This window comes from Xiphophorus hellerii, chromosome 24, assembly GCF_003331165.1.
Source record: "Xiphophorus hellerii strain 12219 chromosome 24, Xiphophorus_hellerii-4.1, whole genome shotgun sequence".
NCBI lineage: Eukaryota > Metazoa > Chordata > Actinopteri > Cyprinodontiformes > Poeciliidae > Xiphophorus > Xiphophorus hellerii.
The window spans coordinates 13,020,986-13,041,306 of NC_045695.1; the positions used below are offsets into that span (position 1 = coordinate 13,020,986).

The window sequence follows — 20,321 nt, forward strand, 5'->3', positions numbered from 1 at the left end:
ATTTAAAACAAATATACAGAAATAAATAAAGTTTTTTCCCTCCCAATCGTTTTACCTGTTCAACTTTTCCACAGTTTGTTACAGTTAAACCACTATCTGTAAATGTGCTAACCCAAATAATTATTTTACAAACTCCCCAGATCTTATTCTTCTTTTATGAGAAGAAGTGAGGTTTAGAGATGGATTAGTAAATGTAAATCTTTTCTTTTAAGATTTTTTCCTCCTCCTACAGACATTCTACATTTACAGGTTACTGACTACATAAATTATGCCTCAAAATGTTAATAGAAATCTTCACAAAAACGTGTTATTTAAATTTTATCCAGCTACAAGTGATAATTTTCATTAAAAAAAAGAAAGCACTTGTTGCACAAAACAATTAAAATTAGTCTTCAAGTTTCTCTTCTTTAAATTCTGAGAAGGTTACATTTACCTAAAAACATTTTGCAAATTGGCACCACAAATTAATAATATATTATTGTAATGTTTAATACTTTGTACCAAAACTAGAAATGAATTAAACTCAATAAAACTTTGAAAATGTTGTCCACCTCACTGTAATCCTGTGGTTGCAAAACTTAAAGAAATACATTTTTAAATGAATATACTGATACGTACGGCTGATAAGGTCTCAAAGAGAACATTAGTTTCTTATTATTGTTGGTGTTTTTGCATTCTGGTGACATAATCTCCCAGTTTGAAGCAATTCAGAGTTTTTACACTCGTTTTGTTTTAAACAGTCGGTCATCTTGGTGTGAGTTTTGCACGCTGCGACCCGTTTAAGCTCCTGAGGCTGCAATTCTTTTAAAAAAAACAGCTAAGATTGTACATGCCGCAGCGAAACGTCTCATATCTCTAAAAACCTTCTGCAGAAACTGCTTCCTCTTTGCTATGTGATATTTTGAGAACATGCAGCATTCAGTATGTGCATGTGTGCATGCGCCTACTCTCCTGGGTCAAAATGTGGAGCGTGAAAGATGTGTGTTTGCTTCCTAAAAGTGTCCCAAGGGTTTCCTCCTACAACATTTTAGATATGAGCGTCTCATTTCCCATCTAACTTTCTCTTCTTTATGATACGTCCCTTATGACCCGGAGATACAATCAGTGGCTTGGCCCCATTCCCCTACGGCCACAACAAAGTAAAGAACTAATCAACAAGTGACTAAAAATGGTCGGGGTTTTTTTTTGGAAATATTTATTTTTATTTTTCAGGGTTTGGTTCTGCTGGATTCCTTTTTGGCAACAGACAGCCATTATGGTGCCAGCCACAAAGACGCAGAACATCTGCTTATGTTAGTGAAAACATATTAAGTGTTCCATAATGCATTGAAATGTTGTTGTCGCATCGTTTTACCTATTATCAAGAGTAGAAAAAATGCTTGTCTGGTCTTGAAATGGGAAGTGATGTATGCTGAAAGCCTTTAAATTGCAAAAGTGCTTTCATTCAGGCCCATTAATGAATCCTAATGGTTCTCTGCGTAATTTTGTCTCATCATCCCTGGTCTCTCTTCGGCTCTCTTTTTGCCCACTTTCAGTTTATTTAGAATATTCAGTGCCTTGTAGAAGCATTCATAATCCACAATTTTCATTCTTCTTCACCTCAAACATGATGAATTTTGATTGGATTTTATACGATAGGTCAACACAAAAAAGGAATAATTGAGAAGTGGAAGATAATACAAGGTTTCTCAACTTTTCTTAATTAAAAAGAGATTTTGCACATTATCTGAGAAACACTGTCCTTTATGGTGGCAGCATCATGCTCTGGGGCGGCTTTTCTTTTGCACAAACTTGCAAAAAATGGTTCTGTAAAAGTATAAAATTTAGATTTTCAAGTTGCACAAATGTAAATGGATCATTTTCATTTCACTTTTCAATCAAAATCACAATAAAATGTGAAGACATATGAATATATTTAGAAAGCATTCTAAGCTGGTTAGAGTTGTTATAAAGTAAGAGCTATATAACTAATCGTTCAGGTTCAGATTTCAAAAATCTAAAAGGAAAGTCCTGATCTTTCAACTTGTTTATCCACATTGCTGTTTCCTTTTTCCTTTGCTCCATATTTGCTTCCCTTCACCTCTTTCACCTCAGTAACATGGGACCATATTTTACTTCCTTTACCTTCACTTTTCCTTCTCTGCGGTTTTTTTTTTTCCTTCCTTGTTGCGTTTTTTCCCAGCTCTCTCTGCCTCGGTTGCTGTGTCACGTTAAGGTCCTTGGTTTTCCCACTCCCTTGTTTACAGCACGCATTTCAGTCCCTGCTGATTCTGAATTATTGATTGAATTTTATTGAATATCAAAATGTCTCCACTGAGACCTGAGCAGCCAGCATTCGGTAAACACACGTAGTTTTTAGGATGATTAATGTAATATCAGAATTATTCAGTTTTCAGCCACCTCTGTATAGTCCAGTGCGTTTACTTTTTAAGTTAATTCAGCGAACTGTATGTTACTGCATGTTTAACTCAACATGCGCAGCCACAAGGAAATGAATCTAAGCTTGCCTTTGGCGCCACCTGTAGATTTATTTGAGTAATTACGCCATGAACTCGCTATGAAATTACACATTTCGATTATTAATTAAATCTGAACTTCATTGTTCTGATAGAAGACACTCAGATGTGTCTCATATTGACATTTTATTTTGTTGACCACATAATTTTGTTGCTATTTTATTTGAAAATCTGAGAAGCATTCTCTACATTTGTTTTTTGTTGAATACCATACATATTTTTTTTCTAAACTTCACAATCATCTTGCACTACGTTTTGTTGATCTATCACATGAAATCGTAATAAAGCACATGTAACATTTAGATGATGATTCTCATTTACTTTTTAGTATTTACCTTCTTTTTGGTTGTTTTATTTTTTCCAAAGAAACATTGTGTGGGTTTTTTTAAATTAAGCTTCAGTCCTTTTCTTTTTTATCCATGTAATCACCAACTTTGTGTTTCAGACAGCGCTCTCTTCTTGAAACACTTGAGAATATGACCTAAATTTAACACTTGTTCACAATATATTGTTTAAATTTGTCAACATTTGCTACAGAAATGAGAAGATTCACATGGTACAAGATTATACACTGACTTTAAAAGCTGTTTGGTTTTTTTGCTCTTTTTCTACCTGAGATTTAAAATGAATTTGCACTAAAAGTTACATTCAAGGTCAATTAAAAATGTTGCGTTTTTTGATAAATAATGACACTTTTAATGCAAAGTAACCTGCATTAAAAGTATTATTTACACTTCTTGTGAAGTGTCTTCATGAACATTCATGAAAACTCCTTCATATATCGTGTTTATCCACACCCTTTTAAATAAAGTGTTGCCAAATAGGGTGAAGTTTGTGATTGTAACGTGACAAATGTGGAAAAGTTAAGGAGTGGGACAGGATTTAAAGTGAGGCTGCATTTCACTGGTGCAGACACTAGATGGCACAAATGAGTCAGATTGATGTCGCTGACTTGATTAAGCTGAATAAATAAAAGTAAAAACGACAAATTAAAGTTTGTGATTTCTTTAATTCATTAGTAATATCTTAATAGAAATATTTTTTGAAAGTTTATAGTTTTTGAGTGTGTGGCGTGTGTGTATTAAAATAGTTACGGAACCATATGTCTTCATGAGTACTGAGAAACGGATACTGTTACATCCGGATTAAAAATGCTCCATTTGTCTTTTTCTCTTAATTCGAGCCAGATGTTACTTCCAGCACCGGGACGCAGCGTGTCACTCAGCCCGCCTGTGACCAATCAGTGCGCGGCTAAGCTCCTCCCTCCCGCCCGGCAGGAGCGGCTGGGTCCCGGCGGGGGTTCTCCCTCCTTTCCGCTGCTCCGCTCCTCCGAGTCCGGCTGTTTGTGCTCCCAGAGCTGCTCGGCCTGCCCATGGACAGAGGAGCGATGCTGACCGCGGCTCTGCTGTGCTGCTGGAGCTGCACCGTGTGTGTGGTCACAGCCATCCGGAGGACGGATCTGTTCCCTTTCGGGGATTTGAACGGAGATTTAATTCTACCAGAGGGCGACGATGAGACATCCAGAGCGCTGACCCTACCGAGACCCTTTTACTTTTTTGACTCCCCTTTTTCCCAGCTCTATGTAAGTCACTTTTTATTTAGTTTTTCCTCCATTTTTAGTTTGTAACAGCTTAATTTGTTCTAATGCATTTGCAAATTTGCTCCAGTTTGTCATTCTCCTTAACATGGAAAGACTTCCTGCAGTAAAAAGATGTAAAAAACAAAAGAAAAGAAAATTACTGTTTAGCTATAATTGTTTATAGATTTTTTTAACGTTAGAATATTATTAATGTACTTCAACAATCATAAACGAAGCAGGTGACGCTATTATTATTATTTTTATGTCATTTGCTGATGTATCTAACAGGTCCCTCTTGTAAGTTTCAAGAGATTTTTCTGTATGAATAAATGATCATTTCTAGTCGTAATAATAATAACAAAAAAGGTAAGAAACAGATTACACAGATTTCCAAACTACAGAATCCACTGTGTTGTAATTTATTTTTAAATTTGCTAATAAAAATCTAAAAAAATGAATGAATGACAACACGCTGTTGCCACCATCATCTATTATGAGGTCTATTTAGCGAAGTGGAAGGAAAATTATAAATTTTCTCAATTTTTACAACAATTTAATCTTCATAAATTTAGCTGTTTTGCAAGGGTTGGTTTGAAAACATTAGTGAACAAACATTGGTTTGAACTTCATCAAGTCATTTAAAGGCTTTTGTACTGCCATTTCCCAATTTAAACTGACATTTAAATTGGAAACATTAAGTAATTAAACATATGTACCTAATAAAGTGAGTACTAAACAGGGATGTTTCTAGTAAAAGTTCGTCAGTGTGGGCAGTAATCATTTTATGTTCTGATTCTAATTGTTCACATTTTGTGCTTCTTTGCATCACACTTCACAGGAATTATTGGTCATGCTCTACCATCAAGGATAATATCAGACTGAAAGTCATTTAAATGTGGTTTGCTGGTTTCCTAAACATAATCAGGTCCAGACAGGGGATCCTTGGGGCTGTTTCAGTGGTTTAGGGAGGTAATGAAGAGGTTCATTATGTGGTTCCCGGGGGTTCCAGTGGCTTATAGGGGATGTGGGTTCATTTGGAGTCATTTTTAACACCAAAGATTTGTGTCTTGGTTTAGGTGGCCACGAATGGCATCGTCTCGGCTCAGGACCTGCCAATGGAAAAGCAGTATGTTGATGATGGTCTGCCTACAGACTTCCCCGTTGTGGCTCCGTTCCTGGCCGACATTGACACAAGTGGAGGACGAGGAAACATTTACTACCCGCCTTACTGAAACACCCAGTGTACTTAACAGATTTGCTCAGGTATGTCGGATTTGAAGTTGTCTGGTTTTCAAACTTCAAAAATGTAAAAACCGTGCTTCAGATTTGGCTTCTTCCCCTTTTGGTTCATCCTCCATTAGTGCATTCCATTGTCCTTCCCTTGTTCATTTGTCATTCTCTCCTCTCTTCATCCGTTGGTTCATTCATCTTACACCTCCAGGAGGTTCACCGGGGCTTCCCAGATGCAAAATTCACTCCCACACACGCCGTGGTGGCAACGTGGGAAAACGTCGCTGCGTACGAAGAACAAGCTCGAGCCACTGGCGCTACCAACAAGGTAAGGCAGACAAAGGTACAACACTCACAATCTTTGTCCAAATTCAACCCCCCTGCTAGCGGACTTTGGTGTTCTGGAGACACACAGTCCCAAATTCCTGTAAATCGTGTTTCGCTCATACTAATCCTGAGGTGGGAGGTACATAACCCCCACCTTTCCCCTCCTAATCTGCCTCTTAACCTTTTTAAAGGGTCAGAGGCCATCTTTAAGTGTCATCAAAGAGTCCCCTGCCCTACCAACCCATTACTCCTTCCTCCAGTTCCCACACTAACCTTGCCCACTCAAGCATAGACCAACTCTCCTGTTACCTAGTCTTCATAAAGTTTCTAGAATATTGTTTCATATAGTTTGGGGATTTTGAGAGGAATGTAGAGAGGAAATAAGTTGCTGAAACTGGGTCAAGAGTTTAGCTGTAGGCTACAACTTGAGTCACGTTTGTTTACCTTGCAACTACCAATAAATGAATCAACAGTTATCACTAAAGTCTTCAACAAATGCTAGAACCAACAAATAGTAAGTGCACAAAGTATGTGTCTTATGTCCGTACGATTAAAACGGTCAACAAAAAATTCAACCAGGATTTCCCTGCAGGAGCTGTTTGACAGATGTGCCCAGCTCCAGCTGCTGCTCCCATGATGAATGGCCGCAATAAGTGGGCTAAACTAGCTGCATGTTGTGCACCTGTTCATTCCTTTCCACAAGATATAAGCTAAAGCAAGTTGACCAGATTTACAGTATTTCACAACTCATGCTTTGAAAATCCACGTTGTTATGTTAAAACAGCAACCTGTAATGTATTTTGTTGGGATTATGTAAATGAAGGAAGGAGTACTGCCAATCCACCAAGACACGGCTGTCCACACACAAGATCCCGCCTTCTTCCTGCTGGAGGGGCAAAAACCTACTCACCGAAGATCAATACCATTGGTTTTAGCTATTAGCCTACCTAAACTACCAACATAACACGCTAAATCTTAAATATACAGCATGATATATAAAATAAAAAGGGACACAGTGCTTGCTACTAATGTATCACATTACAAGGGTCAGGTAATAGCTTGACTTTGAAAACCTTAACATGTAGAAGTGTAGAATCCAGTGTTTGGGTTCAGTAAAAAAATAAATAATACAACCCACTTACCATCTCTGACAGATCAATTGCATAGCAGGTATTTAAATTAGCTCCGTTCAGACGATCACTTATCAATAACATTCAACATGTCTATAGTAACTCTGGAGGAGTTGCAGAGATCCACAGCGGGAGTCTTCATCCTCCCTTTTCATCACAAATAACTCTAATTCAATGAAAAGCATAAAGTTTCAATACTTTCTGAGTGACTACATGTTGTGAAAAATATAGGCCCTTCATTTTAAACAAGTCACAGTTACAGGCCCATTAGAAAAGCTTTTCTTGAACTGCATCAGAAACTTTGCTTCGGTTGAACCCTGGGAAAGACTCTAAGTAAAGCCAGGCAGACTGAGGTGATCGATTGAACAAACATTGCTTTGTAGTTCCTGGTGTGCAGCTTGTGGGATGGTGGGATGAAGGGAGTGGCAGATTCAAGGAAAACCCCCAAGGAATCTTTCTGTGACCGTCCAACCCTCTCAGCAGTGGTTGCTCTTTGTCTTTGCTTTCCTTGTATATTTTCTTTTAGATTTATTTCTATCTTGTTGTCTGATCAAAGCCAAATATTGAAACAATTATCAAGCACTTTAGGACTTTGCTCAGTACCTTGAGCTTGGTTTGACTGCAGTGATGCCAATGTTTAAATCAGGATAAGTCTCCTGATCTGGGGTACAAAATGCCTCTACTGGAGTTTGTAGTTTAAGGATCCATCCTTTGGAACGGATTGGTGTCTCTGCTTCACTGTGTCTCCTTTGGACTGATAGCATCTTCCTTTGAAGAGATTAGCCAGAGGTGCAGGTGGGGTGGAAGGGGGCTGGGGGTGGTATGTGTGTGTGTGAACTGATTAATCTGAGGTGTGTGTTCTTAGGGTTGTGTATAAGAAGTCATGGGGTGGCGTTTTGGGGGAAGGGCCAGACTGTGGGGTGTTCTGGAGTTGGACGGGAAACAAGAAGTGCTTAAGGAAACAAATATCAGACATGAAGACCAATAAAGCAAAAGAGTCACCATTCGCATCATTCTTGCTTAAAAAGATAGATTTCTGACTTGTATGCATAAACCTATATACCTTCTAAAAATGCTACTAGCATAAATCAATTTGAACACAAAGACGTTGGTATATTAAGTTTGTATATTTGCTTACTTTGGTAATGATTTCTACAGAAAAGCTTTCAGTTTTTGTTTCTTTAGAATACTTTATTTTTGATTTTTTTAGTAATAATATCACAAGTATTAACTGACAGGACAAAATGGTTCACAACAAAGCACAATTCAAACAATGAGACATATTTAAAGTAAAATACATGTGTTAACGGATCAATGTTAGTGATTTCTTTCACCACTTCAGTCATCATAGCTGCAGTGTGTCTGTAAGCACTTCCAATCTTTCTGCAATAACCTTATCTTCACTTTTACATATTATTAAATCATATTGATGTTCATCACTCCATCAGTTTCATAAAAACCAACCAATCTCCCCCAAAATAATCTAGCAGATGCATTATTTACCTTTCCAGGGAATGTCCTTTGTCATTTGAGCAAAATCAGGAAATTTCTGTTTAATAAAAATAAAAACAAGGTCATTTGATCAGACCTGTGGTCATTTTGAAGAGAACTGGAGAAATGCTGCTAAGACTACTAAATAATTTGTAAATAATATATTTAAGGTCTGTATTCGCTTTTGTCTCATTACGTCTAGAATAAAACAAACACAGCATTTCAGAAAACAAACAATGTACCAACAGGGACTGTTATGTTTTCTGTTATTGGTGAAAATCCTGAAGGAGAATGTCCCGCCATCCCCAATAAATTAAGGTTTTGGAGTGACCTGGTTAAAGTACAGACTTAAATCTGACTGAGATGGTGAGAAAAACCCTTAAAATAGTGGCCGACTTGAAGGAATTCAGCAAAGAATGGGTGAAAATTCTTCCATATCAATAGAAAATTAGGATTCCTACTTCAGAGGGTTTTAAGCCGATCATTTCATACAGAATGCCCCTTTAGTTTTCCAGTCTCTCAACTTGGTTTTCTCTTTAGCACCATAGGAAGTGTTTCAGGAATAAGATTTGTTGTTTCTGAGGCCCACCAGCTGTGACGTCTGGGGGTTCTTCTTGGATTATGTTCAGTCAAAGCGTGTTCTGACCACTCTTCAACTTTGACACCATGTTATTCTGACCACATGCAGTGGGACTCTTTGAGTTTTTCAGTTTCTTAAGAGGCAAGGATGACAAAAACGACATTACATCTGGAACCCAGTCAGAAAAAATATGTTTTTTATCTCAACAAACCTTACAAGGACCAAAGAATATAATCTGTAAATGTTCTTCAATCAATTCAAAGGTTTATAAACTCAGACACAAAAGTTTACAAGACATGAGTGGAACATTGAGTGCACAGTTCCTGACCAGAAATCTGTGCGGTGGCGTGTGTTAATGTGTGTGCCTGTGTTGCCAGTTCCCACGATGAAGCCACGCTGGTGATACTGGCAACCGGACCACAGCTGCTGTCTGTGTCTCTGCCTGTTTGCAGCTGCTCTGTGGTTAACGGGCTGAAACACCAGCAACCAAAAACACACATGTAGAACATGGATCCTGACCTCTTTTCCACATTATGCTCCAGGCTAACCACACTACACATACCTCTGACTTCAATTTGTGCAAACCTACAGCGCCGAAATGCAGCGCTTCTATGTAATTACTCAAATGGGTTTCTTTGGAGGTATTTTCAGCAGTTAGCATGCTACCTCTACTAAATGATGCATGGTTTTTAAAAGAGTTGATACTGCTGCGGTTATAGATGCAAGTAATTTGGGATGCTTCTCTGCCAGTTTGCATAACTAGAGACTCCAGTTTTTTCCCATTCTTCTTTGGCACGTAGTCCAAACTCACACAGATTTTCAAGTCTTTCCTTTGACTTTGACTGGACCATTCTAACATACAACCTATCATTCCAGTCTGCTATTGTGCCTAGCAGTTGTTGTTCATTGTTTAAGTCCATCAATCTGGATTCTATTTACTAATTTAGTGCCTTCTTAAGGACTGGATTTTGTTTAGAAGTATTGGAATAAATTGGGTTGTATATATCTATGGGTTGTATATATCTCTTTTCATGTTTTTAGCTATTCAGTTGAATGTCTCAGCCGAAGAGACACAAAATGAGAGATTATATAACATTTACAGTGATACCAGAAGCATCTTAAGTCATTTGTAGACATGTTTTCAGAGTTCTCTGCAGTTTTTACAAGCCAAATTTGCAGTACCGTCACTCCACGATACTTTGCACTATCTGAAAAATACCAACGGTTTCTGAAAGGGGAAACATTGTGCTTTCCAGCCAATAACAAAACTATCTAGACGGAGATTTGAGACTTTGGCCTTAAGGGGTTAACGTAAAGCATGTTAAAATCAATGTATCAATCTTTTTTCTTAATGTGACAAAAATTGTAAAGTTCTAAATGTGTGAATACTATTGCGAGGTATTCATAAAGTTAGTTTAGTGAGCCAAATAAAGTTTTAAATAAAGCTTTGTAAGCCTTGTATATCGACTTTGATTAACACAGAGGACTTGGGTTGTTTAAATTAAAGACTGTGACGGTCTGCGGTTTGTTATATGTAATGTGAAACATGTGAAACACATGTTGCAGAACAGAACACACTACATGAAACTATGTGTTTCAAATCTAATGCAGACATTGTAATTATTTACTGGGAAGTCCGGCCAGCTATCAGGCAGACAATGCTACCCACATAACATAAATCATCTGTAATCTCCCTGAAAAGAAAAGCAGCAGCAGAAGGTTTGCAGTAATTGATGTCTGTGTTTGTCTTTGGTCAGCACCACTAGTGTCAGCACCCTATTTTAAAAAAAGAAAAAGGTGTGAGGGAATGCCTGCAGGAAGGTTGAGTGTTGAGGTACAATTTCTGAAAGCCTTTCATCTCTGTTGGCTGTAATTTGTTTTCTTCCAGCTGTGAGTCTGTAAAGAACACCAAAAGGTCTTTGCCAAGGCAGTGAAACAGCACAAGCATTTGGCAAATAACCAAACAGATAGAGGCGGGATTGGGAGGAAAACATAACAAAATGGGGTTTTCCCAACATACTATAGTAGGTGGAGAGAACTGAAGATTATAGCATAGCCATTTGTGGTTGCAACAATATTAACACAATGATTAGTCATACAGAGAAGACATTCCAAGTAAATTCAACATTTACTTAGTGCTATTGTATCCTCCCATTGTCTATTCCCATGGTAAAGACAAATCAATACCTGCTTAAAGGTTATATTCAAAATCTGACAGACCTCATAGGAACATATCTGTTCTAATTTATTGAATGTGACTACATGTGATCATTATGGGGAGAGAAAAACTCAAGCATTTTTTCAAGAGGTATTTGGCTTTTCTTCATCATACGTAAACTCTAGCTGCTGTTTTTCTTTAGTGTTCTTGTCAGAAGATGTTCAGTTCATCGTTGCCTAAACCTAGCAGACCTGCACCATTTCCTTCCAGTTCATCCACCCCCCCAAACTCTTTAACCAAACCTTTAGAGAGTCCAGAAAGTGGAACTAGAAGTGAAAGTTTTCTGCTGTCCTGCTCCACATGAGACAAATGGATAGTGGTGGAAATGTACTTTCGTTCCTTTACAGTTTGTTGTGGTGATGTGAGAGCTGAATGGAGGATGAACAAGTATTTGTTTGTTTCAACATTCACCAGTTGACTATGAATGATGTGTAACTATGAATGATGTTGGAAATGGGATTGGTCTCATGTTATAGAGAAAAATGGGTATTTACTTGCCTCAAAAAGACTGATGTTATCTTAAGTATACTTTGAATGCCCTCTGGGCGTATTCTAGTGGAGTCGTTTTGACCATGTTCCATAAGGAGAAGGTCTTGGGCCAAACCCAAGACAAACAGCAATAAGCCAACCCAGGAAGAGGCTTATCTTTACATTCAAACTGTTTAGTGCTGGAGGTATTTCTCTCTTCATTATGATTGAGTGTCCAAACTTCAATATCCGTTTCCCCCAGCTTTCCCTGCTGACAACTGTCTGCTTGTTCCCCAACTTAAGCAGATCTAAACTGTGAAAGTATTAGGTCGCAATAGAACTTAATGGATGCTCCATTCTTAACCCATAATGTGTTGGACAACGTTTAATAGGCTCCGCTCTTCTAAGATGGGGTTTCCGGTGAAGTTCTTCCACACCAGACTCACTCATCCATGTTTTTACAAACCCTACTTTGTGTACTGGTGTACAGTCATCTTGAAGCATTGAATTATCCGAAATATGTTGGCATTCCTTTCACTGGAACCAATGCGAAGAGATGTAACTCCGGAAAAAACCCTTCAACACTAGATGTTACTCTGGACACAGTGCGGTTAGGTAAGTCTCCTTCTGGCCGTTGCCAAGAAATGACCAAAAAAATCCTTTGGATTGCCAGAAAGAGAGGTAACATTCACCACTCTACAGACCAGCAGAGAACATGTCTCCAATGGCATCATGGAAACATGTTCCAATAAAACATTATACCACTTCACCAGAAGCATTGCATTGCACTTGGGGACTTAAGGGTTGAATGGAGTTCTTTGATCATGAAGGTCTCTTTAGTTTGGCAGCGTTGGTGTCATTCCCAATCATTTCCACTTTGTTATAATACCACTAACAATTGAATATGGGTTATTTAGTAGTGAGAAGAAAAAAATCACTAGGTACAATCCTGGACTTCCTGAGAGTAGACCATTTCTTCAGAAAGTAGTCTGCATTCCTAGTTTCTGGATTTTTTGTAAGTCTGTGGCCACAGAGGTGATTGGAATACCTGAAGTCAATGTTTTAAAGAGGTGATTGAGCCAGTACTTTAGGGTTCATTATAGTATACTTCCTTTTTCTCTGATTTACCTACCTACTAAACCTTTCCCTCTGGCCTTTGAAAGGTTCTCCCTCCAGAGCCCCTTAATACAAGGGGAAAACACACAAATACAGTATGCACCTCAACAACCTCTTTGTACCCATCTCTTCTTTGCCTTAAATACTTACATTTAATTGCGGTATTTAAACAAAAAAACAGTCTAAAAAATTCCTGCTCCTCGCTAATTAGAAAGAGTCTGGACAGTACAAAGTCCTCCCCCTCCTACAAACAACAAGACAGGTTTAAGATGTTGATGTAAACAATTAGGAGCAGGCCCACATACGTTCACATGAGATGACTATAACCAAAGGGACATCTGTGTTTGTTTGCGCCCCGTGGCTCTTTGTCTAATGAGAACTGGTTTCCAAGCTGTAACATCACCCTGAAGGACGGTCAGATTCAGAGAGACAGCTGGGGAGCTCAACATCTGGGCCGGGGGTGGTCAGGACCAGTGGTGTTCTATATACATCAGTTTCTGAATGTCTGTGTCGATGTGCATGCAGGTAACCGGGAGCAGTTCCAAAGAAAAACAACGTAGGATTGCTCAAAGTGTTTCCCTCATTCATAAAATCTGAGTGTTTGTAGTGTGGTTTGTAGTAGGCAGAGTGGCCCACGTTTCCTCATGCGTCGGTCCGTATAGATTAAATGTTTAGAAAGGCAGATCAACAAATGGTTGTGGTGGGTGTAAGGGGCAGAAAGAGGGGTGAGAAAGCCACAATACCCAGCGAAACAGGAGATGAGAGAGGAAGGGGGGAGGAGAAGTGAGAAGATTAAACATTAGAGGTGAGTTTTTGAAGCAGAGGAGGCGGCCTTGTCAGTTGGGGTATAGTGGAGAGTAGCACGACCTGGAATGGGATTGTTACAATTTGATAAAATACAAGGTTTGAACATACATTTTGGAATAAAATACATAACATGATCTAATTATTTTCTTTACAATGAAAGTATATCATTGTAAAACAATATAGAATAATTGTTACTGAGATTCTCAACTATGATTTTAAAGCTACATTATCTTATTAGCTGTGTATCTGTTGCAAATCTGTGCAAAACTATGTCAATGTTCCGCTGGTGTTGAAAAAATACAAAGTGTTTCCACTAAAATCACACATGAATACGTTTCATAAGATAAGTCATTAAAAACATGCAGCGCCATCACCCTCCTAACACTTCCGGTCGTCTTCTTTGTTGTTTCTGCCAGTAGTAACAGATGATGCATGATGCAGAAAAAGCGTTTTCATTGCAGTTTTGCGAAATACACTAATTTCCTCGTGCTTTTTATCTAAGTTTTTTGAAATTACCATGTCTCAGTTAAGCAAATTTATGTTCATAATTCCAATGTGCGCAATTACATGGTCAATGGAAACGCAGCAGAAAGGGTTGTCATGCTCCTTTAGTTTCCATACTACGTGCAGCCCTGTCACAGGCGTTGCAATAAAAGGACTTTAAACCGTAGCAGTAGTATGATAGGAAACCTATATTTTAAAGAAGTAGAACTTGATACTAGTAACTGTCTCTTTTCTGGTAAAACATATAAAAAAAGACAGATTTCACTAATCATTATTGTTTTTAACACCTTAATTTAATCAGCTGAAAAAACCCCAGAAATACTCAAGTAGGAATATAAAAACATTACTTTGAGTTAGTTCACCTACTGTCTCAGTATCTCTAAACAGATAATTCCCATATTAATTCCAAAACAAAGCCGTTTATGCCAGTATATTGAACTGAAGTGATGATTACGTTGTTTGCAGATGACATTGTGATCTGTAAGGAAAGTAGGAAGCAAATGGAAGATAATGATGGTGAAGCTGCATTGAGTAGAGATACTCAAGGTGGCTTGACAGACTTTATGTACGTCTGTTGCTTCCTACTGAGGAATAATATATGAAGTACAACTTTATAAATAAAGTCACGTTTTACACTAACTTCTGTTTGAATCCTATTCAGTTTGTGTTTCTTTATTGTGTCTCTGAAGGTCAATACGTTCCAAACTGTGATTGGATACGATGAAACTGACTCGTACGTTCTCTTCCTTTATCCCGAAGATGGACTCAACTTTTTTGGGACGCGACCCAAGGTAAATTTCATGGGTTATCTGCAGTCTCATAGACACACGGTTTGTTCAAACTGTTACAGCTAAAACCGGTTTGAAATCACTTGTTTTCTATTTGTTTTCCCAGGAGTCCTATAATGTGGAGATAGAGTTTCCTGCTAGAGTTGGCTTCAGTAGAGGAGAAGTTTCATTTTTCATCATCTCCAAAACCGATGGACCTTTTTACAGCGTTGCCCAAGATGAAAACAGTGTTAAAAGGCTTTCTCAGTAAGTAAAATTATATTACAAGCTCTTAAAACCAACAACCCTTGGCAGCTGTGGACCACACAATTTAAAAACTGTTACATGATTGCACAAGTAAAGCCTGGTGGCCCGCCAGGCTTATAATACACTAAGGGGAACCCTGCATGATTATAAACAATTATGTAAATGACTGGGATTGTTTTGAACGTCAGAAAAAAAGTTTAATTTTAGAAACTTTACAGTGTTAGCCTCTTAAATATTTAAAACACTCTCATATACAACTGAGAAAAAATGTTGGCTACAAGCCACCAAATAAGTTGGCTAACACTTTTCATCTTATTCACCTTGTAAATTAAACAACAAATAAAACAGAAAACCTTTTAAAATATTAAATGTATTTGCTTAAATAAATAACTCAGTTCACTGATGAGGCTAGCTAACAACCAAGAAACTTCACATTGTTGCGAGGCTAGGCATTTAAAGTTTGCTCTGTATTGTCTGATGTTTTTACTTTACTTTTTAATTTGTACTTTTGCTCCACATACTCATGTAGTTTCCTCATTTCAACCCTGGTAACATTGGACTATTGTCATCTATTGTAAAACGTGGTAATGTTACATGAAAACAGTAAAAACCATGTATTAAATTAATCTGGAGGAGGATTTCTCTTCTTTATTCACTGAATTCTCTTAATGCCAAATTAAAACAAACAATGTGGAAATTAAGTATATTTATCAAAAAGAAGATCTTGTTATTGGTTGGTTGGCTTGAAAGGAAAAACTTGACAACTGATGAATCCTGATCTGATTCTCCAGGGTTGGAAATACTGGCGTTCCAGGTGTTTGGCTCTTCCACACTGGAAAACGGTTTTCTTTTCAAGAGATCATTCCTGCATCCATTGGTGGTCTCCTTGCTGTCCCCCCTACTGCTGGTTATGGTCTCTATCTGGTAATAATTGTTTGTTGTGCCGTCCAACGTTTAGCTCTCTCATCTCATCGTTCTGAAGACTTCACTTGCTTTCTCTCCAAGGACACAACCACTCCAGAATATGAGTTTGATGATTACAACTTTGAGCCAGAGAGCCAAGAAGAAGTGGATGCTGCTGGTAGTCCCGACTCTCCAAATACTCGATCGGAAGACTCCGATCGCCAGTTATCGTACAACAGAGAAGACGTGCCGTTGACCTTGGAGCCGGTAGAAAGGCAGTACGCTCCACCCGGGTTTCCACTGACGGTTCCAGAAGGGCGCACTCAACGGGTCGAGGAACAGCAGCCACAGGTAGCAAATGTTTCCTTAAGTTGTTGCTCCAAACTTCCTTTAATCCTCTTTTTTTATTTAGTCATTCCATCTTATTTACTTCCCTTAATCCATCTTACTTTTCTTCTTGTAATCAGTAGAGATGCAAACATCCAATATTTATATCTGTATCGGTCCAAATTTTGAAACAAATTCTAGATCGGGTATCGGTAACAATGTGCCCAAACCTTTGGGTAGATCCATTCAGTCTAAATCTATCCTTCATTCTCTGAGCGATGTCATCCTTTATTATTTATTCCTAACTTAATTTTCTGGACGATTTGCTTAGTTTGACCAAGATAGTCAACATATTGTATTTGCCAGCCTTTATTATTGATTTTACATTCTTTGTTATACTCCTAATTGCACTGACTGAACAAATTAAAGTTGTTTTTATATGTTTGATCAAGTGTATTTAAGTGCAGATTTATTTGGCTTCCTTTGGAGGTGGTGGACGTCTACCCCCCTCTGAGAAACCCGCCCCCCTCTGGAGGTCATGTGGTCAGCGTGGATGAAGAGGATGTTGACTTTGACACAGGAGGTGAGAGACAAACCACACATGCATCTGTTTTTGTTTACTGGCTAACATCATGCTAAGAATGGCATGGGAGAAAATACTCGGGAGTTATAGGTGGGGGCTTTCTCTTTCTAAAATAAGTCCAGACTCTTTACACTTTACTGAGATCAATTCCTTTGGAGGATTAGCTTCATAATTTGGATTTGGATCAATCAGATTTTTAACATTTACCCAACTCTGTCTATTGGTAGTTTGGTAAATTAGATCCAAAACGCTCATAGAAATTGATAGTGATTAGATCATAAAAAGATAATCCACCAAAGGTTTGGTCTTTTCAAGCAAGGATGAAAAGTAGTTCAGTATATTGTATGCTTAAAACTGCAACTAATAGGATTTTGTGTAACGAATTGCTGTTTTTCTTTATGAATTATAATAAAGTAGCAGTAAACATTGTGCTGTTTTCATGCTGTAAGCGCTCATTAATTATTTATATTAGGAGTAAGATTTTATAGCTATTAAATTAGCTAGAAAATCTAGCTAAAATGATTTTAGCTGAGATGCTGCTAGTCTCTTTTTAAAGGTGCAGTATGTCACTTTTACATAAAAAGTATCTTCTTTTTTTTTACATATTTGTTAAACCTGTCACCACGTCACAACGGTTTAATATGAGACAAATAGTCTATGAAAATCTCCATCTCTTACATAAGCTACTATTGCTGTCTAAAGAAATGCTCCACTCCCAACGAGAAACTACCAATCACATCAAGGGGGAGGGTCTTAGCGCTGTCAGTCAGTCTTATTTACATGGTGCTAAATGATCTAATGGAGGAGAAACAACTTACCATTTATCCGCTGTCATTGGTGGATATGCTAACTAGCCTTAGCATTCACAACAAGCTTTACTAGCTACAGAGGGGTTGATTGACAGTGCCAGGACTCGTCTCCTGGCTCTGATTGGTTGTTTCAAGTTAGCACTGATCAGAGGAACTCGATTTTTTTCACAGGTTATCTGTTTAATGTCATACAACAAATATGTAAAAAAATCTATTTTATTTTATGAAAAATAGCTAAATTCATCTATTCTTCCCACAGTTACAACTTCCTCACTGAAGAGCGTTTGTGTTAGCATGACTTTGTAGCAAAAAATCATATAATTCCAGTTGATTTCTCTGTAGATTTTTAATATTTGTGTAAAAATCATTGTTTCTAAACAGCTTTGTTATTTTACATTGACAAATTAAAATAAAATTTCCATAGAAATGTGTATAGGCCAAAACTCGACACCAATCTACACCTTTGTAACTAAAATCTTTTACTTTTTTTTTTTTGCTAGCCAGAAACTAGAAAAATATAATCTGCATTTTCAGCTTCTTTTGGGGAAAAAAAGAAACTAAATTTGGATTTAAAAGCCAACAATTAGCCAAATTCCTTATATATCTCATGAAATTTATCTTTGGAGCGCCATGTGTTACAGATTCCTGGTATTTCATCAGAACAAACCCAGAGCAGCTTTCAACAAGAGTGTGTGTGTGTTGCCTGGGAAGCAATCCCACACTGTGAACCAGATGACTTTTGTTGTGAAATGATGCTAAACAAATAGCTGAATTAACCGAGTTTCAGATCTTTCCCCCATTGAAAATGGGAGTCGAATTACTGCGGTAATAGACTGCAGCCCTGATCCTGTTGCTGCTCAATAAAAGCAGGAAGGTGATTTAACACAATCAGAAACACATGTCTCTTAAATATGTTTTTTTTTTATTCTTTTTTGTTGTTACTATTTGTTAGATTCGTCTATGTTTATTTATTTATAGTTACTCTACTTATATTTTAATCTACATATATATTCAAGTCAAATGTACAAATAAGAGATGTATGTTTTCTTGTGTTTTAAAAAACCTTTTTGAATTTGGTTTTGTAGGTTTACAGTTTTCACATCTGGTGAATTTCTTCCCTAGTTTGTCATTTTACTACAGCTTCTTTGGGTAAATTTTCAAAGCTATTTCTAAATTTAATAAAAGACTTTACGGTTTACATATAACACACTGAGTGGGAAGGAAAACTAAACCACCTGCTGTTCAACATGGATTGTTGAATACAGATGCACACCACACTTTCCAGATTTTTTAAAAGAAATTATAAAACCGGTTTAAAACCATTTATAATTTCCTCTCCAATCATACTTAAACACTACTTTCTGTTTAACTCTTAAAATTCCCTCTAAATCTGTGAAAAGTTTGTTTTTGTGTTCAGGAGTAACAATATGTATCAAATATGAGCCAATATGGAGGAACGGTGAGAAGCAGGAGGGTAACTCTACCCCTGCTTTCTGTGGCGGAGCTGCTCAGCAGCCAGCAGTACAATACAGCCGTTGTGCAGCGCGACTCCAGGTGTGTGTGTGTGTATGTGTGCGTGTGTGTGTGTGTGTGTGTGTGTGTGTTCAGTACTCCCTCCCTTGCTGCTGCTCTCCAAGGATTTAGTCATAAACAGAAAGTGTTTTCAGTCAACCTGGTTACATAAGGTTTAACGAGTCTGTGTTGGTCAAAACTCATGACGTCGACTCACTTCGAATGAATAAATAACATTTATTATTTATTTATTATAAATGTAGCTTGGATAACAAGAGAATAATTCAGGATCTTCTCAAAAAAGATTTTACCTTAAATTACAAGAAAACTCAGGTTTTTGTTTCTTTCTGTTGTTCTTATTGTGGATATTTTAGATATATTTTATCTGAGAAAATAAAAAAACCAACCAGAAGTCATCAAGACGAGACAAAACAGAGAAAGAAACACATTACTAAAGTAAAACATATATTGTAACGTAACTTAGAGCTTTACAAGATAAAGTTTCAGAGAATGAAATATTACTTTAAAAAATTTTTGCAAATAAAAGTCTGTAAAGTGAGAACTGCATATTCGTCATCCCTCCTGTGTCAATCTTTGTACATTTAGAGATTTTCTGCATTTTTCTTTGCAAAATTGCTTCTATTTAGTGAATGGAGAGATTAAATGAGAATCAGTTTTTAATCATAAACTCTCAGTTGGATTTAATCTGGATTTTTACCAGGCCGTTGTAAGACTTAGATTTGTTTTTCTGACTGTTTTGTCTTAAAATTAACTCACGTACCCCCCAGAAAGAATATAAAAACAGGGACACACCCAATCCCCCAAGAAATACCCCTAACATAAATTCTTAATGTTAAAAATAACATTAAGAATTTAAAAATGATCATTTTTCAAAGCTTTTAAAGGTTTAAAGTCTGATTTCTTCTGCGCCACAGCAGATGTGCGTACCCTGTTCCAAAGAAAAAGGAAAGAAAGGAAAATAGTCACTTGGAGGTACTGAGTAAAGTTTGTCACTTTTAGTTTTACCCAGCTTTTGGAAACTTCCAACATAGCTACCAAGAAACCTGTTTACTCCATTTTTTAAATGCAGGTTTCTACATTTTCCTTATTTCCAAATAACTTACAAACAGTTTGCTTCATTTCTTGTATTGAAAAATGTAAACCTAGGATTGTTTAGCCTTTCCGAG

At 37.4% G+C, this 20,321-nt stretch overlaps 1 protein-coding gene across 1 annotated transcript in view; it reads left to right on the forward strand.

The window, feature by feature from the left end:
• Positions 1-3,844: 3,844 nt before the first annotated feature.
• LOC116715893 (nidogen-2-like) overlaps positions 3,845-20,321 on the forward strand; it is a 50,184-nt gene continuing 33,707 nt past the window's right edge. The window contains 9 exon segments of the mRNA XM_032556604.1: positions 3,845-4,098; positions 5,172-5,315; positions 5,317-5,358; positions 5,537-5,653; positions 14,656-14,757; positions 14,861-15,000; positions 15,792-15,924; positions 16,006-16,254; positions 16,708-16,813. Of these exon segments, the coding sequence (XP_032412495.1) occupies positions 3,889-4,098; positions 5,172-5,315; positions 5,317-5,358; positions 5,537-5,653; positions 14,656-14,757; positions 14,861-15,000; positions 15,792-15,924; positions 16,006-16,254; positions 16,708-16,813 (1,243 nt within the window). The 5' untranslated portion in view covers positions 3,845-3,888.